Genomic DNA, 27,140 nt, shown 5'->3' with positions numbered 1-27,140 from the left:
ATATACCCATTAGCCTTAGCCTTAAAATATGAGCCATCTGATTTAAAAGAATTTTAAATTTGAATTTACAAGTTCCAATTAAATGTTAAAATACATTTAGATCACAATGTAAATGAGCCCCTTAATCAAATTTAAAAACAATCTATCTATGTCTGTAGTCATGAACTTGATTTTTTAAAGTAAAAAAAAATTTTTTGTGCAGTGTTTGTAACAACTTTCCAGAGGATTGCCTGTTTAAAATCAATCAAGGAATTTGTGATTCCGACATCGCTCATTTTATGGTCCTTTCTTTGAGGTCTGTTAATGTGGTATCACCAGATACCAGGGTCAGAATTAAGTTAAGGGATGCAGATGACTTTACATCAAATTAGCTGTTCTTCATAGAATTATTTTCATTTGATTGTCCTGTGACCAATATTTTTTTTCCTAGAGATTTTTGTAGGAGATTTTGTAAGGCCAAGTTAAAGCCCTAACCCGAATACATTTTTCCATAGAAAATAAAGCACATGCTCAGCTATATAGTATCAAATTGGGCAACTACCCCATTATAATGACAGTTTCCCAGGAAAATTACATTGTCAGCTTAACCACAGAAGGCCAAAGAGTACTTATAAGCTGGGGAAAGTTACTGGAAGACAAGCAGAGTGCAGGGAAAGCAAAAGAAAGTAACTCCGTAGAAAGAAACTATGTTTATGGAATGACTGCTTTCTTGTGCTTTCAAAATCTTATTGTCTTTGTAGTCCTGCCCCGTTATCTTATAGTTACACTCTAGCGGCTTCACTGATTTCACTAGGTGCATGATGTGTGATATCTAATGAAATACCTGAATATATTCTAAGTTGCAGAAGTCTATAAAGGGGGACGTGATGTCAGCCCTCTTTAGGCCTGTCCTTGCGTCCAGCACTGTCAGTACACCAATTCGTGCTTGAGTGTAATGTGTCCTGGTCTCTGATTCACATGAATCCCTAAAATATTCTTCTACATTTTCTATATGTGATTCACTAATTTGATTAAATTTAATTGCACAAATTGTGCTTCCTCTACCACAAAACAAACTTTATGCTAAATACACATTGACATTTTTATACAGTGAGCATGCATCATGATATAGCTGGTGACAAGTACTTTTTTATCATACTGACTTCAATGAAAGAGTTGCACATTGGATTAATTCTTTTTCATTTATATCAGTAGGAACTTAAATGTACCTACTTTCTATCCACAAACTGCCTAATACTGTAGGTTATCATTGACCATTGTAAATGTTGTTACCTATTTAGACAAGATCCAGTTGGGGACCTGCTATTTTCTCTACAACAGAATCGGTTACAGCATCTGATTTTTAATGGAGAATTTGAGGTCTCTCTGCACCTTCTGTGTCCCTAGAACCCACTGAGAAAATAAATTTGTTTGAAGTGAAAGTTAAACCTGCACAGACTCTTTTTAGGAAATGTGCTGGGTGTGCCTGCATTCATGTATGCCATTCAAAGATGTATTTGGCAAAATCAGGCCTTGGAGAACTGTATCCAGGTGTATGCTTTTACAGATACTACATATCATTGTATGACAAAGACAAGCACCACCTGTAAATGTTAGCTTGTCTTCTGATTTAGTGCCCAAACTCCATCATTAGTATTGGGCCTTTTTTGAGTAATTTGAACTATTATTACTATTTAGTAATAATTATATTAATAGTAATATTGTTTACATGTAAGAATACCAGTATAAAGTATTTAGTATGAACAATTAAAAATAAGGAAAAATCATGTGCATGATTCCTTTACCTGTTCTGCAGTTGTCTTTAATGATAAATTATACACAAAACAGCTGTGCACAAAATATTTGTGGCAGGAAAACCAAATCCTAGCTTCACAATTCACATCCCCAATTTAGTGGTCATCTTTTAGTATAAATGAAACAATTCCAAAGTTTTTAGCTTATTTTGTAGCATGCCTCATGATCTGATCGTATTTATACATTTACAACCTTTACTGTAGCCTAAATTATCTGTGTGGTTCAGATACCAATTTTGGTATCTGAGTGAATGAGGTGTAAGTGTTATTTATGTGTTCATGCTGAATTCAGAGTATTGAAAAAAATAAACATTTTGCTTAATATTTTAAATCTTCAGATTTGGAGCTTCAGAAGTTCATCAGCTCTTCATACTTTAAACGGCCACAGAGGTTGTGTGAGATGCTGTGCATTCTCTCCTAATAATGAATTATTGGCCACAGGAGATGACAATGGAGAAATAAGGGTATTTTTCATTTTTAAATTATTTATTTAATACAGTATTTAACATAAATAATATTATAATCACTATGGATTGGTAGTTTTTTTGGTACTGATAATTCCATTGGCTGCCTCCTATCTTCAGAGGTCATCTCCAGAGTCACTCTGGATTGCTTCAGTTAACTTGCATCACTTTAGAATCTACATGGCTTCAGCAGCTAAGCTGCCTAACTCCATCTTGGTTCGCTAACCATCTTTTCCCGCTCAAACACCAACAACTCTCATTCCAAGATGAACTAATTTTCATCTTCCTGCCAGCATATCAGCCCCTTTTCATTTCCTCTCCCACCTGAGAAAGGTATTGTCTAAGTGTAACTGCGCTTTTCAAAGTATAAGAACAGGATATATGTTTGGGAGATCATGTGACAGGAATGGCAGGCAGTTTTTTACTTTCTCTGTTCTATCACAACCCAAGTTGCAGATCCCTTCCAGAATAGCATGATCCCATCAACAGCAAGTATAAGGGATGATGGCAAACCTAACAGTTTTTGAACAAATAGCAACGCCATCTTGCTGAGATTCAGTGTCAACTTGTTTTTTGCCATCCGTTCTCTTACTGTCTCCAGATACTGGGTTAGAGTATCCACTGCATTCCCTGTCTAGCCAGGATGAGGTGTGTTATTGAGTATCATCAGCATACTGATGATTTCTCATCCTGAAATGACATATGACCACTCCCAGTGGTTTTATATGGATATTAAATAACATATGAGTGAGAATGGAGTCCTGTGTCACCCCATACAGGATGGCAAGATCTTTATAACTGCTATAAAGAAGGTCAGAAGCCTCTTCTTTATATCATTTTCTTCCTTTTCCTCCTTTTCTGTCTTTTTTCTTTTATTTATTTCTTATTTACTTATCACTTTCCTTTTTCTTCTTTATATTTGTATTGTTTTTATTCTGTAAAAAATTATTTAATAAAAATTAATTTTAAAAAGAGTCATCTTTCAGGAACATGTTTACTGTAACAAAAGGCTGTCAGTGTTTATTAACATAAACATACAAATTACAACTACAAATAGTCCTCCACCTACAACCATTCATTCAGTGATTGTTCAAAGTTATGATGGCGCTGAACAAATGGTAGTTACAACTGGTCCTTGGAGTTCTGGCTGTCCCAGCACCCCTGCAGTCACATGATCACAACCTGGGTGCTTGGCAACTGGTTCGCACTTACGATGTTGCAGTGCTCCATGATCATATGATCTCCATTTGCAGCCTTCCGTGCTGGCTTCCCCAGAAGTCAATGGGAAGTCAGCAGGGAAGGTCGAAAGTTGCTGGGTAAGTCTCCCCCACCCAGGCACCCTCCCCCAGCTCCTTCGGGCTTGCACTGCACCAGCCACTCATGCACCCCTGCTCACTCTTGCGGACACTCCCTGACCTACACCACACCTTCCCCGACCTGCACTGCACCCTCATGCACCCTCCCTGACTCTTGCTGCACCTTCCGCACACCCCCTTGCTCCCTCCTCCGCTGGGCAGCAGCCATATACCTGCCTGCCGGCCTGGGACTTGCAACTTCCTGCTGGCTTCCCCACTGACTTGGTTGTGGGAACAGCAGGAAATTGCCTCGCTTTGCGACCATGGGATTCAGGTAACAACGGCAACTGGGATTGCGGTCAGTAAGCAATGCAGTCACGCTTTATGATCGTTTAGTGACAGAAATTCTGGTCCCAGTTGCCATCATAAGTCTAGGAGTACCTTTACATTGGAAGAAAAATGCAGCATTTCCAGGTTCCCTGTAACAATCTTATGTTACACATTTTTAATGTGTTTTACCATCCCAGTTAAAACAATATGCAATATCCATATCAGTGTCTGTTATCCACTAGTGGTTTCAAGGTTGTTTGCATCTTAAGACCAAAGGGAGGTCATTGATTTTTATTAATTTAAATGGAAGAATGGTCTATTTAGCTTGGATAAATTAGTATGTTTGGAAAGTTATGGGGGTTTCAGAAGGTGGACAGGTCTACAAGATATTCTGCCTTATGAATTGTGTAAACATTTTTAGTGGGATTTATTTATTGTTTCTATTTCAACACCAACATTTAGTTGTATTTTCTAAGATAGCTTACAAAAAGAATAAAACAACTGTATCTAATACTTCACTGTATACTGTATATCTTTTGTATTACAGGTGTGGAGTATCTCAAGTGGTAAACTACTTCACTTGTATTCTTCTGCTACAACAAATGAAGGAGGATCAGCATATGGAGGCTGGGTGACAGACCTTCACTTTTCCCCTGATAGTGAGATGCTTGTTTCTTCTGGAGGATATATCAAGGTAAGCTCAATAAAATTTTGTAAAAAATGTAGTTTCTGGTGCATAACATTTTTGGCCTGAAGGCCATCTCTTTGAAATACTTGATCGAATTAGAGAAAAAACTAATGTATCTCTTTTATAAGTATGTTTAATTAAGAGATTTATGTGATTACTCTGCCATCATACATTAAATAATTTCCCCATTATTCACATAGAAGATTACACTTTGATGACATTACAGGTATTTGGGGGCCACACCCAAGGCTCACAGTTCTAAGATCTGTGTAACTCTGATATAGGAAGCAAATTTCCAGAAAATACATCATGATTTAGAACAGATTTTAAAATCTACATTTGCATAGTTAAGTCAATACTAAGTCAGTGTTCTGAAATTTGAGTCCTGCAAAATAATAGTGTATACTTGTCAAGTGTGTAGGAACAATTTGCCATAATTTGGTTGTGGCATATTTATAATAGGTTATTGTCAAATTTTATTTTTCCTAATTAGGAATATATTTTCTCTTCCTCTTAGTGGTGGAATGTGGATACTAGTCAATCCTTGCAAACATTCTACACAAATGGAACAAATCTCAAATCGCTACATGTGTCCCCTGATTTCAAAGTATGTGTGACAGTGGATAATCTAGGCATTCTTTATGCGCTACGGATTATGGAATAAGTTTGTTTAAATTGTAATCACTTTTATATTTAGAGGATTTTGAGCCAGAAGTAAATCCTTTCCCAATTTCTTTTTTCTAACTTTCATGAAACTGTGATTTTTTTTTTTACTTCAGTGTGGATTACATGCAGTATACATTGATAATTTCTTCTAAATCAACACATTCTTAAAAATTTGTGGTTGATCAGGTTGAAAATGAAATTTTCATCTTATAATAAGTTTTGCTATTGGTAGTTGCACTGAAAATAATTACAGTAGACACTAATCATTGAAAAGAGCAATATGTGACAATGCAATCATTGATCTAACGGCAGATGTTTCTGAGCTGTAAGCACATTTGCCACTGCAGGTTTTTGGTTTTAGTTTTGGGCTTTTTTACTGCGTGCAGTTTTGTCTTGAAGGCTTTGGGTTGGCAGTTGTTGTCTTGATACACAATGTGAATAATTGAACATGTCATTGGCATAAAATAAATTGCCTACTGGTACTGTTCTGTAGGTACATGTTTCAGAGATCAGTAGTATAATGACAGCACATATTTCTGTCTTGCCCTTAGCTTAAAAGCAAATGCAATTTTCAAAAGGTAAATTTTCTCCAAAGGTTTGGACATTGGCTTATGTATTTCATTTTGAATCAGACTAAAATGTCATTGACAGCTCATTGTATTAAAACTATGAATTAAAACAAATTGTATCAGAAAAAATGTTTTCATTTTTAATGATAATTTATGAATTAGATTTTTTGCAATTTTCTTATCTGTTTAATTGTTTCCTTTTATAAAAATAAAGCATATTTGAATTTTTTCTAGCCTGTACTTCTTTTAATTTGTGTCTATGATTATTTAAATAAAAATTATCAACTAAGATGTTCTTGTTGATATCTCTAGATCAGAGATTTTCAAATAAGTTGTTTCTTATCCTTTAATGCTAATTCAGGGGCAGCTTAATGGGACTTACTCCTGATTAGCAAATGCACAGGAGACAAAATTGATGATTAAGCAGATCTCATGGGGTCACATACATGCACGCACACAAATACAATCAGCAACATGGAAAGTAAAGAGGGAGGGACTCATGTGATTGCTCTTGTGCTAAGCAGATTAGAAACACCTGCCAGATTTCTAGCTGTCTCTGCTTTCAACTCATCCTCCCAATGGAACCCAGCAGGCTACTAAAAATATATCTGGAAGAACAGAGAGGCACATTTCACTAACCACATGGATGCATCAACTTGTCAAAGTCATCTTGCAACTTGGCTTATCAACACAATACCTACTTTCAGTCGGACATCAGGCCAAGGCAATATTTAACAGAATTTTGGATATTAACACCCAAACTGACATTGAGTCACTTGCAAACATTAGATCTTTGAAACGGCCAAGAATAGAATGTCCGTCTAAACAGAAAAATAATCTGACTCGGTACCGTAGGACAGCCCTTACTGGAATAAGATTTGAGCATCTGGATTCTATGGTTAAATATGGACAATTCCACCAAGTGCCATACTTTGAGAGAATGTAGTATGTAGAGCACCAGACATAGAAGATAACTATGAATAGAATAACTGCCAACTATATACCCCAGCAAGGGCTCAGTATTTACAGATACTGCTTGACATAACTACACATTGGGACTGCAGTAATAGACTGTCTCATTTCCTACAGGGCACAAACACACATGTAAAAAATAGAGCTCCTAAGTTTATAGTCAGGGCTGTTCAGCTGAGAACACATTTTATAAAATGTATTGGGGTAACATGTAAAGGCAGTGCACTCACCTGAATACACACTGTTCTGTATTTTAGCACCCTTATTTTATACTTTGCATTCTATTATATCTTACATTATTTCATCCCACTCTATTTTATCTTAGCTTACTCTATTTTACCTTACCTTATTCTATCTTATTTGATTGTGGCTAACACCCATTGTTTCTTGATATGGGTAACTGACGAATCAATAAAGTTATTACTATTGCTTTCAACTCCTTTAGCTGTCCTTTAGCAAACATGGGCTTCCTGGAGAAAGTAGTTTTTCAGAGTTTGGGACAGGCAGTTGGGTTTTGCCTGTGCTTATGTGGGAAAGTCGTAGATTCAAATGGTGGTGAGGGAAAGGCAGCCAGCTGCCTTCTGCATGGATCGCTTTGAAAAGCTGATTGCAGCAAACACTGTTGACATACAGCCAGTGAGAGGGGAAGAGCAGCATCAAGATGAGGTGGAAGGGGTGGCTGAGTGTGTGTTTGAAATCAGTGTGTTGTGGGATTTTCTTCCCCTTAGTCCCTCATGGAACCCATTCAGGTTTTCACCCTAGAGTTCTGCAGAATCCTGTTTAAATCCTGCTCTAGATCATAAGTTGCATCCATTGAACTAGATTCTGGTAAATTCTATCAACTTAACAGCATGGAAACCAGCCAAGTGTTAGAAGGCTAGAAGGTCCAGATTAAAAGAAAAAAGGCCACAGTGTTTGCCCATCATTGGGATTGAATTACATGAACACGTGCTTTCCCTTAAATGTTTATTACTCATATGAATGCATTTGTGAGGATTGCAGATCTTGTATCTATAATCATTGTGATTTTAAGTGCAAAAGCAACTTTTAGTAAGAATAGCAAGAAATCAGCATAACATTTTGTTGAAAAGGTGCGTAGCACTTTACACTAGATTAGTATTGGGGAAGGGTTTGGGTATGTTGAGGTCCCTTTCGACTGGGAGAGATGATAGATGCTTGCGAAAAGAGAAGGAGTGCCTGCTTTGGAAGATCTGTTTATGTTTTAGAATGCTTAGTTGGAGTAAATTACAGATATGCAACTAAGAATATGTAAGCAGTTCAAATGTTTCCCTCCTTCCCACTGGTCTTTCTAGTCTTAATTTTTCCGTTCTCACCTCACTATACTTTGTAGTCTGGAGTGTATTGTGGGGTGGGTGAATGAGGAACTGGAGATGGTGACCTCTGACATCTCTTCAACCCAGGTGGCTCCAAAAGATGTGGTAAGTACTACTGCACAGCTGAACCAGGTTGGGACAGCAGAAAAATGGCAGAGGTGTCCAAGTCCTGAAGTGAAGAGAGCCAGAAAAGCCTATCTTTAAAAGGTCTCTGGCAATAGAGGGGGTTCTGGAAAGCCATCATTGTGCCACCTGGAAAAGAAATGAAGCCCAAGGGTTGGACTACAGACTCCATCTGAATGGGAGAAGAGATTGTAGAAGAGTGGTCCTCACCTGCAGTGAGAGGAGAATTGGGCATTAATAGATGGTGGTCATTAGTGAGAGAGACCCAGGGGGATGTAGTAGTGGAGAAAATGGAAAGTGGTTGGGAATTTTGGGGGTGATGAGTGTGAGTACCTGTTTGTTAATTTGGGCCAGAGACAAGCTGGGGATCCTAGCTGCCTTAAGGATGGGGCTTGAGTCCCCTTGCCTTTTGGTGGAGGGTAACTTTGGTCTCCAGCCCTGAGGACTGGGATGGTTTTAGAGTTCATGTCTTCCATGGCAGTCTTGGACTTACCTCAAGTAAGCTCTGGCCTGATACATACAATGGTCATATGCAACTCAGAACAGTTGAGTAGTGATCTAGATGTGGAAGTCATTATACTTGGTGCTTTGCTGTGGTCTTATCACTTTCTAGTCAAGATGTGGCTGACCTCCAACTGGGACCCCAAATAAGAACATTAAGATGATCTGCCACAAGCATTTTAGTGATCCAGATGAATTCTGGCAGGCACTTAATTAGTTTCTCAGCATTTTGGATGGCAGTTCTGTTGATTGCGTGTCTGACCTCTCATCCAGGGCAACTTGGGCTTTCAGTGTAATTTCTCCTGAGGTGTTTAGCTGATCCCAGACAGCACTTTGGTTTCAACAAGCAGTTTTGGAAGATGAAACAGCAGAAGTAACGCTTTGAGCATCAGTAATTCAATACAAAAACTGAACTGGATCAAGCACAAGTCAGGGCTTAGGTTCAAGCTACTTCATGGTGATGTGGAAGGAAGGAGGAAGAGGAGGAGGAAGGAAGAGGAAGAAGAAGAATCTCTGCTCCTCCCTTATTGTGGGAGGACTCAGCATGTAGACCTCCTGCCAGGCCACTGTGACCAGTTTGTATGTCACTTCAGTAAAATTCAAATCAGAATCTTGACTCTATAGGAGTGGGGTTTGATGTGGTGACTGGTAAAGTATCTAGGCATGTTATTTGGGACTTCTTTTAACCTGTGAAGTAGAGGGGATGCTTTGAAGCACGATCTCTGCTACCTATGGGCTTGATCCCTGTCCCTCATGGCTGATATGTGGGGCTGGATAAGGCATGACTACCTGGATCTGGAGATTGGTCAATGTCTCTTTGTGAGAGGGGGTGTTAATACCCCCTTCTCTATTTTTGACACTGTTGGCCAGTTTCCAGTCTTCTCTTTTTGTGGAAGGTTAAGAAGCCGGTCCCCACTCTCCTGGCCTTTAGAAAGGGAGTTAAGACCTGGCTTTGCCACCTCTCTTGGGGCAAGAGGGAGGACAGTAGATCATGGAGGTGGCTGGTGCCGTGATGTGGCCCCCATAAATTCCATCATGACCAACTTGGATTTTATATTTTACATTTTATATGTTATTTATTATATTGTATAATGAATTTTTATTCTTTTATTTATTTTAAGCCGCCCAGAGTCGTCATTGAACAAGATTGGGCGGTGGATAAATTAAATAAATAAATAGGGTGTTGGGAAATCAGCTTCAAAGCACTGTGGAAGAAGCAAATTATCTGGTCCCTTTTCAATCAGGATTCAGGCATGGATATTTGACTTAAACAGCATTGGCTGTCCTGGTTGACAACCTTTGTTGGGACTTGGATGCGAGTAATGTGGCTGTCTGAAGCCGTTGGAACTATTGTCAGGCTTCACTACCACTTGCTGCGGTATCTTTCTAGACCATCTGAGAATTGGGGATCAGAGCACTGTTTTGCAATGTTTCTGCCCAACTTGCTAATAAATGAAGACTGGAAGTGTTTTTTGAAGTTTCCAAGATTCTGTACTTTACCACAATGCTTGCATTAAAGATACTATTGCATAAATCTTGTTTCTTTGGGCCTTGTGATGGGCTCAACACCTATTTGGAGTGGGAGAGTCTCAAAACAGTGACCCATACTGTCATCACTACTCATCTGGATTACCACAATGTGTTTTCTGAGAGTCTCCCTTTGAAAATAACTGGTGTCTGGTATTTGTTGCCATGAGCACTTTACATCTCTGCTGCATGTCCTCCACAGCATTAGTTTTGACCAATAAACCCCTGCATGGTTTAGGGCCTAAGTAGGCATGTGCTATTTTCTCAGTGGCAGCTCCTGTTTTGTGGAATGGCTTACTTGAAGTCCAGTTCAACCCCACACTGTTCACCTTCTGGAAACAGGTTAAGACTGAGTTTTTCCAGAGGGCATTTGGGCTCACTTGACACCATCAGTTGTTACTTACTATGTTTTCATTATCATTTTAAGATAGTTTTATTATGGTCATTTTAAACCATTTCCCTTGTGAATTTGGCAGTATGCAAAATTTGATAAATAAGCTCTTACAGTCCTTGAAATTATTTTTTCGTTTGTGTAAACTGCAGCATGCAGATATTGAAATAGAATACATACAATGTGGAAATTAATTTTTCATTCATTGTACCATTTTCCTAAGGCAGTTTGTGTTTATATGTGCATAGATTTTACTCAGGTTGCACTTCATAAAAACCTATAGGCTGTGCACCTGCATGATGTTACTTACCTGATATTTTAATGCAAAACCATGAATCCCTGAGAATCGAGATACACTGCCTAGCTCATACACAATCCATGGTACAGTTGTAATTCAGAATTCAGCTAATATAAATGGTATGTAAATTTGTACTGTCTACAGCAAGTGTCCACAATCCAGGGGTTTGATTTAAACCAGACATTCTGAGTAATGTCAATTTCAAGTTAAATTCCAAAGGCAGCTTGAAAAAAAATTTTTTAGATACTCTTGTACATTCCTAAAAACAACCATAAATACTATTTTGGAATGACACATTCTGCTATTCTAACCTATATTAACAGTTTCTTGTTATTTTCACTTCATATTTTTCTGAGCTTTTAAAATCTACAAACCTGTTCCAACTATTTTTACCTAATTTAACACTCAGTACATGCTTCATTTCATCTATCCAGTTTATATTACAATCCTGTTGATTGGCTTTAGATGTATGTGAGCCAGTATATGTATATGTAAATGGTATATGTACAGTTCCTCCTCACTGTTTTTGAATGCATTATTCTAGTTTGGCAGGCTGCTGCTCCCATCATTCCTACCTAGCCAGGCCCATAGGCTATGCTGGCTAGGTTTAAAGGAGTTAAATTTCAAGTTAACTCTGCCCTCTACACCAGCGTTTCTCAGCCGTGGCAACTTTAAGATGTGTGGACTTCAACTCCCAGAATTCCACAGCCAGCAGGGGAACTTGAAGTCCACACATCTTAAAGTTGCCAAGGTTGAGAAGCACTGCCCTATACTATATTGAAACAGGTACTTTCTTCATTGCCAAATTTATATTATTTTTCTCCTGCTTAACCTTTCTGCTGCACTTGTCTTGATTGGCCTTTTCTGCTTGACCGTGTAGGACTCTATGCCTATCCTTATCAAGCCACATTTACCTAACTGGTTGGTTAGTAGTTCCACAAAAGATTATGTTACTTTACTGCTCTGATAGCCTTCTATACCTTTCAGTACACTTTTATGCTAACACCTTACTTCACTCAAGTTTTTCTCTCTACACTCAATCTTGCATCTTTATATGCTTATCTGTTTGAAAGATGATTCATAACTATCTCTTACTAAATAGGCAAGTCCATCTATTTCTATGGGCAGTATCCATCCTTTGGTACAGGTACAAAGCCTTTGCTATCTCTGCTTCCTCTCATTTTTTGATTCTGAGCTTATCAACTGGTTATATCCCATATCTACAATTGGTATGCTCAAAAACAGCACTTTTTGGCAATACAGACGTAACTGTTTCTTACACCTTTAAAGTAAGATGTAGTTTAGCTCTGGTGGCATCTTTTTTCCCTTCCCTTCCCATGCCTTTTTTACTCTTTTTAGCTTTAACTATATAAAGGATTTTTTAAATTAGAACATTTAATCTTTTCTTCCTTGCTGTCTCTTCTGCATGGAACTGGCTTTCAACCAATGCTTGTTAGCATATTATTTCACTCCCTTACAGATAGTCCTTGACTTACGACAGCAGTTGGGACCGGAATTTCCATTGCTAAATGATGCAGTTGTGAAGCACAACCGCATTGCTTGGTGATGGCAATCCTTGCAGTCCTGATTACCGTCATTAACAAAATCCCACGGTTGTTACACGAGGCAACTTCCTACCAGCCTCCCACAACCAAAGTCAGTGGGGAAGCCAGCAGGAAGTTGCAAGTCCCAGGCTGCTACTGAGTGGTAGGAAGTGGCTGCTACTGAGTGGGGGAGGGTACGCAGGGATGCAGGGGAGGGTGTGAAGGGGTGCATGAGGGACATGGCACAGGCCGGGGAGCATGTGCAAGGAGGTATGCAGATCAGGGAGGGGTTGCATGAGAGCCACAGGTTGGGGGGGCGCACGAGAGGCACGGCGCTGGTTGGGGAGGATGTACAAGGATGCACGGGACACGTGCAGGTGAGGGAAGGTCTGCAAGGGTGAGGGGGTATGTGAGGGGTGTGGTGCAGGTTGGGGAGGATATGTGAGAGTGTGCAAGAGGTGCAGGTCAGGGAGGGTGCACAAGGGTGCAAGGGAGGGTCAGGTGCAGGCCAGGGAGGGTGCACAGGGGTGTGTGAGGGTCCAAGGGCAGTGCGGCGAGGGTCAGGTAGAGTGCATGGGGGTGTGCGAGTGGCTGGCACTGTGCAAGCCCAGAGGGCTGGGGGAGAATGTATAGGTGGGGGATACTTACCCCAGCAACTTGCGACCTTCACTGCTGACTTCCCCATTTACTTTCTGGGGAAGCCAGCAGGGAAGGTTGAAAATGGCAATCGTGATCATGGGGTGTTGAAACCCGGCTGTAAGTGCGAACCAGTTGCCAAGCGCCCAGATCAGGATCACGTAACTGCGGGGGTGCTGGGATGGCTGGAACTCCAAGGATTGGATGTAACCACCATTCATTCAGTGCTGTCGTAATTTTGAATGGTCACCAAATGAATGGTCGTAAGTTGAGGACTATCTATATATGAAATACCTTCCCAAATCCACATTTTTCATGAAGTCTTTATTTCAATGACTAGTGAAACAAAGAAATTCCTATGGGCCCATATTCTAGCTTTATTCCTTCTTCCATTTTACCTTTTCTCCTTCCATTGCTTTGTGTTGAAACAGAATGAACTCCTAAAAACAAGAGCCTCTTTTTACTGAGTTAGATTCGTTTTCTATCATATTACATTAAAAGCAGACAATACAGTATGAATTTCAAACTACACTGGCCATTAGACCATTATGTTTTCCATACTCTATTGCACTCCTTGTCATTTCAGAATGCCTGCTGTTTAATATTATCCTTACTAAATTGTGCAAAAGCCAGTACTGACTGTACAACTTCAATTTATTTTGTGTGCTTTTATAGGATATAAATGATGACCAAAATTACAAAATTTATAACTGGAAGCCCAAGCATATTTACAGAGAAGAATTTGTTGCAGTGAGGCTATTATTTGCTTGTTCCTATACAATATTCCTTTGGGTACTATTTTTCAATGTTTAATTTCAGCCTACTACATACATATCAACAATGAATAGGCAAAATATGTACAAGGAACTGATTGGTTCAAGTATATTGTATTAAAATGTTCTTTTGTCATTCAGCGCTATGATTAGGATCAACTAAACCATATACAATTTTCAGTTTTAAATCGAGTTTCATCAATTTTCCTAAAAATTCCATTGAGTGTAACTGAATTTTCAGTTAGATATGAAAGAATAGTAAAAAACATTGAAGTCAACCACACTATTCATAAATATCTCTATAATGATGTCCAAAATGACTCACAATTTGACTGGATAGAATATACATTTAAAATGTTCTTTTTTGCCTATGATCAATATTTTTACTGTAATTTATTCAGTTCCACTGAAATATACATAAGTGTTATTGTACAAATACTCCACGAAGACATTAAAAAATTAAAATACTTGAAACAAAACTGTAAGCAAATTTCATTAAGTTCCATGTTGAGCCAGTGCTCAACAGGTTATTTTGTGGAAACAATGTATTACTTTGGATTTTTTAAAACTTTATTTAGGAAAAAAAAGCCTTTTGAATTGAACTTTTTCATTAAAATCAGCTGAGACAGAAAATTTAATAAAAATTCCAGTTTGATTAAAGTCATCTTTGAAACATTTATAAGCTTAAATGCATGGCTATAATAACTTGAAAAACTCTGCAGAGTTGCATGTACCTTAGTGCAATCGCTGGGCAGCTTTTATTTTACTCTTCCAAAGTACAAAGCATCCAGCTTATAGATGTCCCCACTGTTACCACTGTTGCAAACAGTACAGCAGCAGTTTAACTTCAAATTAAATCCAAATTCTTTTCATAATTAATGATTTCCTTTATCATAAATATTCACACTTGTTCATATAATTTTTCCTCTGTCACACAAAAATATTTAATACAAGGTGCATTTTCATGCATTATTATTATCTCCTCTTCTTAAAACCATTAATCAATCTTATCACACTGCTATATAGAACCTCTTTTCTCCAGAGGATTAAATGGCATGGAGTTACAAAAAACAGCAACTAACAAATGAGGGAAATTAATAGCTTGCTATTATTATTTTTAAATATATTAAACAGAAAATTATTTTATATAAGATTTTCATAATTTCTCAAATATTGTATTAAATAATCCGGGTCTATTTCAATGTTCAAATTGCCAAATAAGAAACCCAACTACAACTGAACATTGTATTACTAAGCAGCATTAATGTTAGAGACCTTTGTAAAAGTAGAACATTAAAATATGAAATCAAAGAAAGCACTGTGGCAAAGTCGTAAGAAAATTGCGTGCACGAAAACTATCTCCCACTCCGCTTGTGGGCTCTGTTTGAAAAGTCTTCATCCCATGTCATTCTTCTGTCAATGCTTCAGGAAGAACAATCACCAGAAATGACCAGCAGCAGCCATATATATATATATGTATACATATACATATACATATACACATATACATATACATATACATATGCATGCTCGTTTCAAGGCCACTCAGTGCAGTCTTCCCCTCTGTTAGATTGAAGAGTTGCTATCATGGAAAGGCTGTGCTGTGACTGCTTTGAGTGCAAGGCACAACAAGAAATGAAGAACAGTTCATTCTCAGAATATCGTGGTTTCATACTTGGTATTAATTCCTCTTTTAGCTTCTTGTCCTGGTTCTACAATCCACGGTAGATTGGTAAGAGTCTTTTGTTCAGTAGGATCTATCTGCTTTGAAACAAATAAACACAGGAATGCTTTATCTATTTTAATTATGGAATATTAAAACGACGTTTAAAGTTCGTCAACGTGACACATTATTACACAGATGTACCATACATTGCTTTCTATAGTGTGCATTACATTACGTTGTACTACTGATAATCCAGTAGACACTGATTGATGATTTTCACTGTCCTCACAAAATTGTGTTGCTGGAATGAAACAAGTTCCACTAAAGCTGAAATTATAATTTAACCTTACACTGTAATATATTTTCAGTAGCATATGGAACTCATATTTACAGATTTGAAAAGAAGATCAGAATGCAAGATTCGCATTCTCTTTTGCCTTTGAAATTACTGTATGTACATATATTCAATGTACATCTTTTTAGTCAATATCACAAACAATTAGCAGCCAATCAGGGAGGCCAAGCATACACATCTCCAGCAATTTGAAAGAGATGCATACACAGCATTAATAGCAAATAGTGTTCCTCATCTGGCTCTATGCACAGGAGTGTAACATTTCATATGTTCAGATTATAAACTGCAATGACCATAAAAGTGTTAACTCACAAAAACTTAAAATTCAAGGTTGGCAAACTTTCCTATGGCTAAAAGCAGCACTTAATATTTGTTGGATGGACTACATAATAAACAATACCAGGATTTTCATTTCTTCCTGGGTTTTGAGATGAAAAGAGGGGGATTTGTTTTGTTTTAACTATATTATGACTATTTTGACCTTACACTCCAATTTTCATTTCACTTCATTTCACCAAAAGGAACAGTGGGAAACTGTACCATCTATTTTCAACAGTCATGGTCTGGAGTGGGGATACCTAGACTACTAAAAGGAGACAGAGGTTACCCATCCCTGCTGTAAATCAGTGATGGGAGACAGAATTTGAACTCTTGTTTCCAATCACATGGACTTTTAAATATGTTGAATCAAACATTTATATAGTCATCATCATCATCCAGCCTTTTCTCCAGGGTCTCCAGGTTTACCTAGAGATCAGCCATCATGTTATTCCCACAACAAAGGCCTGTAGATTTGGTGAGTAAGGCTTAAAAAACCACTCCATTCATACTGTATGAACAGTTTTAACCTTCACATGTTAGATACCAATCTGATCAGAGCTCAGAATTACTGAGTTCCCAGCTTTTCTTACTGTTATTGTTTCTTCTATATTTCTGGTTTAACACTAGAGGCCTTTGAGTGCGAAAGCTCACGGTTAAGAAGAACTCAATACTTCAGGATACATGATACCAACAATAAAGGAGTAGATGGTAAAAACCCCTAGAAAAGTATGACTTTCACAATGCTGACACATTCCAAAAGGCTGGGAGAAAATTAGGGGATTTTTTTCAACTGGCCAGTTTTACTTTATTTTTCATTTTTGGAAAACAAGATAGTCCTCTTTTTCAAGTTATGCAAGTCCTTTCCCTTGCTGAGGCCATGTAGCTCTTGGTCTGCATCACATGGCCTATGAGGAAGGATCACAGAACATGAAAAAAAATGGCAGCAGCAGGAGTACTACCAACTATCTCATCTCCTGCTTCCCCGGATTTTGTTTGTAAGTTGCTTTGATTTTCATTTTGTTTGGTTTTTAAATTTTTATAACTGATATTACACCTATTATTGTGTGTAATAAACAATAAATACATTGCAAAATGTGTGTGAGAGAGAGATTAATGAATGGCTGGTTAGAATGGCAGTAATTTCTGGACAATTTGATTTTTATAGTAAACATTTGGGAAGTTAATTTTTAGTCTGGTCTTTTGTATTTCCCCCTCACCCCAAGGATGATGGTAGATTCCATTTTGTTGTGTTTTGTTTTGTTTTTTACACAAATTCTATTATGGGTGACTTTTATGTGTTGTATTTATATCCTATTGTATTTACATTGAGCACATCTCTTCATTTTATCCTCTCAGTCATAATAACCCTGAACAATATGACTATGGAGATAGAATTCGTTAATATCTGGAGAGATGCAAATACTGATCTGCTGTATTAAGACCGTTACACATCCCGGCTGCAAGCCAGACTGGAAAGTTAAAAGAACATTCTGGAAGAAAGCAATGGCAGGACTGTTGCTAAGAAAACTGCATGGATATGTCCATGTAGTTATCAGGAATTGCGCTTGACTCAAGAGAAGGGCCTTTGCTTTTACCTTTTCCTTTTACTTACTGAATATTGAAAGATAAGTATTGAGGCATAACAGTATACTGGATATAATTATATATTGTTTACTAAAGGCTTTACAGTAGTATGGTTATAATTAGAATTACCTTCAAGAATGTTTTCAATATGAAGCTTCTGAAATTGTAAGACTAACTTTCTAGTTAGTTAGCTACAGTAAATGTATATATATATCTCAGCATCTTTGGAATAAAGTTGACAAATACAGCTCAGGCCAAGAGCACTTTTATCATAAGCTGGTATCAAGTTTCTTCTGTATGGTTTATGCTTCTTACTCACCACAGATTTTCGAATGCTAACACGTGGTTTTGGGATTGGCTTGGTAGGCTTATTATCAAAGCTTTCAGGAAGTGTTGAAGAATGGCCTCCTTTTCGAGCTTGAAGTGCTAGTTGATAAGCTACTTCAAATGCCTGTCCCAATGTGAGAATTATTTCATAGGCTAAATTCTGGAATAGCAACAAATAGCAGGATTAAGCTAATTAATATGAAAACAACTTTAAAAGAAAATCCTCAATATAGGGCAGTTTTGTCTAATTTTGAAAAAACTATATTAACTACTTCTAGTACATCATCGTTGTCATCATTTTCTACTATTGACACATTAGAAAACTACTGTAGAGACAAAATGCTCACTCTCCTTCGCCAACACACGATGAGTAAAACATTCAAATGTAAACATTCATTCATACATACATGCCTGCAATCTGCAGGCAAATAATGGGTATAGGACACACTGAATACACTGCAAACAATACTGAATTTCTACCTGAAAGCAATCCTGAAGAATACGCTTGCCACCAATGTGAATGTGTCTGTCTATGTGTCATACGCATATGGCTATACATGTGTGAGTAAACTATATCTGCTGGAAGCTGCACTACAAAAATGGGTAAGGCCAAAACCAAAAAAATCCCATTGTCTTTAAAAAAAACCTATTCCATTTATAGAATTAATTCTGTCATAGTGAGAAACTCATGAGCATACACCACACATTCCCTTCCTTCTTCCAGCAGAAACTGTGAAGACAAAGGGAAAGGGAAAGAATGGAGGGAAAAGGAAAGTTGCACTGGGAAGGGAAGGAAAACGGAAACAACAAAACTAGATGGAGAGAAAGTGAGGGGAAGAGCTGAACGGTAAACATGGTTGCTCTCTCTCATTTCTTCCCAGTTCAGTTACTTCTTCCCAGTTACCTCTCCCTTTATTTTCAATAGCATCCTCTATTACTAGTTAATGACAGATGATTCCCTCCCAATTATTTGGTAATTAAAGAGGGAAGGGGAACTAACCTTCCTATTTGGTAAATACTGTAAGTATGTCATGTTCCCCATTGCAAGGCATATGTGCATCACAACGGGGAACATGCACATTAGGTAAGAGGAAGATAAGCATAATCCCTAAATCACCCAAGCACCCATAATCCAGAAGGGAACCCCCAACACAATAGATAAGCCCTTCAGACCAAGTTTAGCAGCCATCAAAAGGCAAGGGGAACGCCTTCCCATGTCCCCCGGGGATGCGTTCACACCTCCCTCAGGCACGCATATCCACAGAGTAATGCCCAACATAATGGGAGCACACATCAGGCAGTAATTAACACATATCAGAAGATCAGGGAAACACCTTCAGAGGACACACCCGGTCCGGATGAAGACAGGGAGACAAAGGAGATCGCCGGGATCGCCCATCGGTTGACACATTGAGGTCTCAAGCACCCATCCGGTCCTGGCCCGAGGGTGGAGAAGCATGACGTCTGCCAGCAAAGTATAAACAGGGCACCCTGTCACCACCTAAGGATTCCCGTCTTTCTCTTTGCACGCACACCGTTCAAATAAAACCAGAAATCCTTAGACCTTCTAAGTGAGTCTGAGTCTTATTCTGAGCATGGCTGCCCTGACATAAAGACGGGAATCCCCCCCCCCCAAATTTTTTCGCTAGCACCTTTCCAGACTTGTCTGTGAGGGATCAACGCAGCGATGAAGCGGCACCCGGGAACCGGCGACAGCTCCTGCAACCTCGCAGTAAGGACCAGCGGATGCCCAGCGGGGGAGGAACCCAGCCGCAACGTGACTGGGACAACCACCGGTGAGTCGCAGGCGGAATGGGTCACCCTTGACGCAACGGGGGAATCCCTACCCGTGATGGTCGAAGCGGCGTGGGAACAATGGAACACACCCACAGTGAGGGGCGGAGATCGCCGGCGGAGCGGGCAAGCCGTGGGAGGTGCCACAGAGAACTTGTGCTGCGGAGCCACAGAAGCACGCCTGGCATGGATCGAGTGGCTCCTGGCAGAACTAGCATTGGAGCGCGGAGGCAGCGACCAGGGTGAGTGCGAACGGAGCGCCAGAAGCTCGTCCCCACCCCCGCTTGACCCCGAAGCATGGTAGCTACAGCAGCAGGGCGCAGCACGGGAGGAGGGAGCTGACCACGCCGGAGCACACCGCACTGGGTTGCCTGGGAGAGGGTTCCCCCCCCCCTATTCTGCAGGGCGTCAGCTGGGAAGAGGCTGGAGGCGAGTGGATGCTGAGCCGACACCACCTGGAGCCTGGGCGAGGGAATCCCCACACCGGGATGACAGCTTCCTACTGGAGGGGAGAAGGACCACGCGTCCGGAGGTGCCCTGGAGCCCACCCACGATGGGAGTGAGAGACCTCGCGGCAAGATTCAACGGCGACCCAGCCACGTTGTCGTTCTTCCTCATCAATGTGAGGAACTACATGGCTGAATACGGACCCTGCTTCCGGACAGAACAGGGAAAGATCAACGCCATTGCCAACAGACTCAGGGGGAGGGCGGCTGACTGGTACGTCCATCTATGCCAGGCAGACACCCCGGAACTCAAACATGTGGACGCGTTCCTGGGTGCTCTGGACTCTCACTTCAGAGACCCCCTTGAGACCGAAACGGCGAAGAGAGCACTATGGCAAATCAGGCAAGGACAGCGCTCCATGGCGGCTTACGCAAGCGAGTTCCAAGCGCTTGCGGGCAAAGTGCGGGACTGGTCACAATCCACCCTCACGGAAAAATTCAAGGAGGGACTTAACTTAAACGTTTTAAGATGGGCGCTAAACCGGGATGACCCCACCACCCTCCACAAATGGATTTGGCTGGCGGGAAAGGCGGAGAACGCTCAAGAAACCTTTCGGCATGTCCAGAGGTCCCTACAAACTGCAGCAACAGCCAGAGGACCCCGATCCGGCGGTGCTCCAGCGACACCGGTGACCCGACCCTGGGGGGAGGAACGAGAGCGCAGGTTTGCCCAGGGGCAGTGCTTCAAGTGTGGAGAGGCAAACCACAAGGCGGCAGCTTGCCCGAAAGCAAAGACAAGAGACAGCCAGGGAAAGGTTCCCAACGAACCAGCCCCAATGCCAAAGAAAAGGCCAGCCGCGAAGGGGGAAACCTCGGCAAGGGAATTCCCTGATGTCACTGATGACGAGGAAAGCGGAAGTGACGAACTGGCGGGAAATGCCAGCCACCTGCCTTGAAGAGCGCCAAAAGACAGGTAGAAGATAACAAAGGGCGCAATGACTTTGGGGTGAGTGACAATTGCCCAACCCTATATGTGAGAGCCACCCTGGCCCACGAGGGGAAAACAGAGAAGGTTTGGGCTCTGATCGACTCGGGTTGTTCGAAATGCCTCATGCACCCAGACCTGGTGGCCGCGCTTAACCTCTGCTGCTATCCACTTCAGCACCAACTGGTGTTCACGCAGTTGGACGGATCAGCAGCGCGAGGGGGCCCAGTCACCCAATACACAGAGAGAGTTGCGATGAGGCTCGGCAACCACGAGGAAAGCCTCCCTTTCATCGTGGCACCGGTGGGCCAACCTCTACTCATACTAGGGATCCCGTGGCTGGGGCATCACAACCCCCAAATAAATTGGGCGACAAGAGAGATCACCTTTTTGGATGGGCGTTACAAAGCACCCACAGGAGATCGGGTTCCCCGCACCGCAATGGGGAGGGCGACAACAACCTCAATGCACCTGGAGGCAGAAACCCCGGAGGGTCTGCCTGCCAGATACAAAGACTTTGCCGACGTTTTCGGGGAAAAGGAGGCTGACAAACTCCCCCCCATAGAAAAACAGACTGCACCATTGAACTGATCCCGGGGGCAACCTTACCAAAGCCAAAAATATACGCCATGACACAAAGGGAGCTGGCGGCATTAAGGGACTTTATCGACAAAAATTTGGCACGGGGGTTTATCGAACCGGCTAACTTGCCAGTCGGAGCCCCAGTCCTTTTTCAGGAAAAGAAGGACGTGTCCCTCCGGCTCTGCACAGATTACCGTGGGCTCAATGCCGTGTCCGTTTCAAATAAATGTCCCATGCCCATAATAAAGGACATTCTAGCTCACCTCGCAAAGGGAAAAATATTCACAAAATTAGACCTCAGGGAAGCCTACTTCCGGATTCGAATAAAGAAGGGGGACGAATGGAAAACGGCTTTCAATTGTCTGCTGGGGTCATTCCAATACCGAGTTGTACCGTTCGGGTTAGCTGGGGCACCGGGTGTGTTCATGCAGCTAATCAATGAGGTCTTGCACGACCACTTGTTTAAGGGGGTACTTGTTTACCTAGACAATGTTTTAATTTATTCTGAGAACGAAGCCGAGCACGAACGCCTCATAAAGTCAGTGCTCACGAAACTCCGCAAGGCAGAGCTATACGCAAAGCTCTCCAAATGTGAATTTCACAAGGAGCAAATTGACTACCTCGGCTACCGGATCTCGGCAAGGGGGATCAAAATGGACCCCAGTAAGGTCCAGGCTATACTAGCGTGGGAGCGCCCGCACACGAGGAGACAACTTCAGAGTTTCCTGGGGTTCACGAATTTCTACAGGGGTTTCATCCAGGGGCTAGCAGAAATTGTGCTGCCGCTGACTAACCTCCTCCGGACAAAGGGCCTGGGAGACACCCGTAAATCACGAAACCCGGGGGCACTATTAAACTGCACAGCTGATTGTCAAACAGCTTTCGAACGCCTAAAAAGCCTCTTCACGGCAGAGCCAGTATTACAGCATTCCGACCCCGCCAGACCCTTTGTCGTACAGGTAGACGCCTCAGACTTTTCTATCGGAGCGCTCCTCCTTCAGCGCGATTTTGACAATCAGCTGAAGCCCTGCGCGTACCTCTCCCGCAAGTTCTCGGAAACGGAAAGGAGATGGCACGTGTGGGAGAAGGAGGCGTTCACGGTCAAGGCAGCCCTGGAAACGTGGAGGCACCTCCTAGAAGGGGCCTCCTGCCCTTTCGAGGTCTGGACTGACCACAAAAAGCTGGAGGCTTTCAGCACCCCGAAACGCCTCAGTCCAAAGCAAGTACGCTGGGCGCAATTCTTCAGCAGATTCAATTTTAAACTTAAGTTCATCCCGGGGAGGAAAAACTTCCTGGCGGATGCCCTTTCCCGACGACCTCAAGATGCTGGCCAAGCACTGGACATTGTGGGGACTGTATGGACAGACACACAGCTTGGCTGCCCTGCTGTCACACGCAGCCAGACTAAAACCCAACGTGCCTCAGAGCAACCACCGGCAAACGGGGGAAGGTGCAGGTCAATTTCACAGGACTGGCAACAAAGACTCGCCCAAGCCCTCGAAAAAGATACATGGTTGCAAAACAACCAACACCATGTATCTATTACACACGGGCTCGCATGGAAACAAAAAGCCCTATACATACCAGAACCATTGAGAGCAGAGGTGTTAAACCGCTCCCACGATGATAAAACAGCTGGACATTTTGGGTTCGTAAAAACTTTACATTTAATCAGGAGGCAATTCTGGTGGCCCACACTAAGAAAAGACGTCAAGGATTACGTAACCTCCTGCCCCACATGTGCAAGGTCTAAACGGAAGGTGGGGAAACCCCAAGGACTGCTGCAGAAAGTTGCAAGCCCCTCCCGCCCCTGGAAGGAGATTTCTATAGACTTCATAGTCAACCTGCCACCCAGCCAAAGGAAAACAGTAATCTGGGTGGTAAAAGACTATTTTTCCAAGCAGGCACACTTCATACCCTGTGCATCCATTCCCTCTGCACAGCAACTGGCACGCATGTTCCTCACCCATATCTACAAAATCCACGGTGCCCCCTACCGTTTGGTGACAGATAGGGGCACACAATTTACCTCCAGGTTCTGGAAAGAGTTCCTAAACCTCATTGGCACCAAGCAAGCACTGTCAACGGCTTGGCACCCCCACACTGACGGCTCTACAGAGATCCTCAACTCTACCCTGGAGCAGTTCCTGCGGGCATTTATTAACTACCAACAGGACAATTGGGTGGACCTGCTTCCTTTTGCAGAGGTGGCCTACAACAATGCAGTACACCAAAGCACAGGTCACACACCCTTCAAGGTGGTTTATGGCAGAGACTTTGTGCCAATCCCGGAACTGCCCCAACCAGACACCCCACCATGTTCTCCAGATGACTGGGCAGCTCAACTGGGTACGGTTTGGCCCATCATCCAGCTAGCCCTGGCAGACGCACAAGCTACATACAAGAAGTTTGCAGACAATCACAGGGCGGCGCAACCGAACTACAAAGTGGGAGATAGGGTCTACCTCTCCACTAAGTTCATCAAATCCCCACAGCCCTCCAAGAAACTGGCACCCAAATTTATCGGACCATTCCCCATCACAGAAATTATTAACCCAGTCACTTTCAAACTGGACTTACCCCACAATCTAAGGCGCATACACCAGTTTTCCACTGCACCCTCCTGAAACCAGCCACCCCTTCAAAATGGCACACAGAAACCCCCCCGCCTCCACCCATCATGATAGATGGGCGATAGCATTTTAAAATCCAAGAAATACTTGACTCCAGGAGGCAAAGGGGCACGCTACAATACCTAGTCAAATGGAGGCATTTCCCACACCCAGAGTGGGTCCAAGCCCAACATGTCTCAGCCAAAAGGTTGGTAAAGAACTTCCATGAAGCATACCCATCCAAACCAGCACCCTAAGATTTTCTTTGGGGGGCAGCATGTCATGTTCCCCGTTGCAAGGCATATGTGCATCACAACGGGGAACATGCACATTAGGTAAGAGGAAGATAAGCATAATCCCTAAATCACCCAAGCACCCATAATCCAGAAGGGAACCCCCAACACAATAGATAAGCATTCAGACCAAGCTTAGCAGCCATCAAAAGGCAAGGGGAACGCCTTCCCATGTCCCCCGGGGATGCGTTCACACCTCCCTCAGGCACGCATATCCACAGAGTAATGCCCAACATAATGGGAGCACACATCAGGCAGTAATTAACACATATCAGAAGATCAGGGAAACACCTTCAGAGGACACACCCGGTCCGGATGAAGACAGGGAGACAAAGGAGATCGCCGGGATCGCCCATCAGCTGACGCATCGAGGTCTCAAGCACCCATCCGGTCCTGGCCCGAGGGTGGAGAAGCACGACGTCTGCCAGCAAAGTATAAACAGGGCACCCTGTCACCACCTAAGGATTCCCGTCTTTCTCTTTGCACGCACACCGTTCAAATAAAACCAGAAATCCTTAGACCTTCTAAGTGAGTCTGAGTCTTATTCTGAGCGTGGCTGCCCTGACAAAGTTACTTTAAGGCCAGTGATCTATTTTACTTGGTTGTTTTAACTGAAACCACTGTGCTATATATTAATATAGGTCGCAGCAAATAATGCAAAACATCAGAATCCAGAGTTAAGATCACAGACAATAAAAGAATGATAAAAGATTTAGTGTTTTGCATACTTGCAGTCTTTCACACATATTAACTGCACCATAGCCTATTTCACCACGGTGTAGAAATTAATACTGGTAAACTTGTTCATAAATGCTCAAACTAGATTGGCATCACACTGACCATGCAATAGGAGCTCTGCTTTCTTGAAACTTCTGTTATTTATTTGTAAACCAGTAAGGCTTCCAAATGAAACGGTTAAACACATTTTCTTAAATTGGATTAATCTTGCAACAGGAGACAGCATTTCTGTAATAGTTGTGTTTATTCTACCCATTATTAGCATCAAGGAGTGAAGTAAGCAGACTCCATAGATTAGTTCCTAAAACTATATACTAAAATTCAGGTTTGCTTTTTCACTTGTTATATTAACAACTTTCCTTTCCTCTAGATGCATCATATGTAGCATCCCTGCCTCTGCTTTTTCTCCACATTAAGATAGATTGAGCTGAAGAAAATTTAGTCATCCACTAAATTTCTACAGCTGAAAGATTTTTGAACTTTAATCACCCAGACCTAGTGCTTATTTTGCTATATTTGATATTTTTTTTAGAAGAAACTATGCAACAGCAAATTTGTCAATTGGCCCTGTAATATTTACTTTGCTAGTGATTATAAATTTGTATATTGCTAAATGGAATTTGTTATTTCATTCTCAGCCAGTTGTGATAGACAAAGCTTACAAATATTGGTGTAGGTGGTATATTTTTGTAGAGTGAATGATTTTGTTGGCATTTTTGTTCAGTCAATTATGAAGCTTATTCTGTTGGATTACATGAGGTTTATAGGAATGTGCTGATCCCTTTTGGCAACACACTACTTAAAATATTCTGTCTTTGATATATTTCTGTTTATGCATTGACTACTGGGTTAGAATGTTCTGCAGTCACCTGGGTAAACTATTGAAAATACAGTGTGGAAGTCAGACTGTAATGTTCGGGGAACCTTAACAGAAATCATCATATGATACATTTTTCAAGATGACATTCTATGGGATTCAAAAGCTCATGCTTTTTATAACATACTCCACAACACCAGCAGTTATTTTAATTAAACTAAACTAATTAAAATTGTAACATCCTCTGAAAGCCCAAGGTTAATAGAATATCTGTGATGTGCTAAGTATTTAAAAAGATGTATATTTTAAGTTCTGTCTACAGCCTAACAATCAATGGTTCATTCTGCTGTTGGGATTTAATTCCAAATGTATGTCTGCCTTATAGGCTAGATAAATGCAGTATTAGCAAAACTCATTTTTCAAGTTTTGGGCATGCTGAAAAGTAGCTCACAGAACACAGGAATGCTAATAAAAAGCCAGCATCTTAACTCACAAATTCTTTGAAAGCCAGTGATAAACAGCATTATTACAGAGATAAAAATTCACGTTTTACCAGCATTTAAGGAACTATAGTTATGGCACATTTCACTGGATTTAAGCCAAGATATGAGTCTTAAAGGCTTATAATGCTCGTCTCATACAGAATGTTGCTTTCTCCTTTTTGTTAAAAAAAAAAAAAGCTAAAACTTTGAACAAATCATTAATTGTCCCAGAAT

At 41.3% G+C, this 27,140-nt stretch overlaps 2 protein-coding genes across 3 annotated transcripts in view; one reads left to right on the top strand and one right to left on the bottom strand.

Annotated features, from left to right (window-relative positions):
- APAF1 (apoptotic peptidase activating factor 1) overlaps positions 1–5,905 on the top strand; it is a 53,532-nt gene extending 47,627 nt beyond the window's left edge. The window contains exons 24-26 of the mRNA XM_063308708.1: positions 2,132–2,257; positions 4,430–4,576; positions 5,088–5,905. Coding sequence (XP_063164778.1) covers positions 2,132–2,257; positions 4,430–4,576; positions 5,088–5,234 — 420 coding nt within the window. The 3' untranslated portion in view covers positions 5,235–5,905. The remainder of the gene's footprint in view (positions 1–2,131; positions 2,258–4,429; positions 4,577–5,087) is intronic.
- An 8,341-nt stretch (positions 5,906–14,246) lies between these two features.
- ANKS1B (ankyrin repeat and sterile alpha motif domain containing 1B) overlaps positions 14,247–27,140 on the bottom strand; it is a 370,859-nt gene continuing 357,965 nt past the window's right edge. The window contains exons 25-27 of one of the 2 annotated variants that reach the window (XM_063308683.1): positions 18,150–18,317; positions 15,580–15,668; positions 14,247–15,326 (exon numbers count right to left, since the gene is read on the bottom strand). In XM_063308683.1, the coding sequence (XP_063164753.1) occupies positions 15,260–15,326; positions 15,580–15,668; positions 18,150–18,317 (324 nt within the window). In that variant the 3' untranslated portion in view covers positions 14,247–15,259. Of the gene's footprint in view, positions 15,327–15,435; positions 15,669–18,149; positions 18,318–27,140 lie in introns of those variants that run through there. The other variant, XM_063308684.1, reaches the window with a different exon arrangement.

The sequence above is a fragment of the Candoia aspera genome, chromosome 7 (genome assembly GCF_035149785.1).
Source record: "Candoia aspera isolate rCanAsp1 chromosome 7, rCanAsp1.hap2, whole genome shotgun sequence".
NCBI lineage: Eukaryota > Metazoa > Chordata > Lepidosauria > Squamata > Boidae > Candoia > Candoia aspera.
This window is presented reverse-complemented; position numbering and strand designations above follow the sequence as displayed.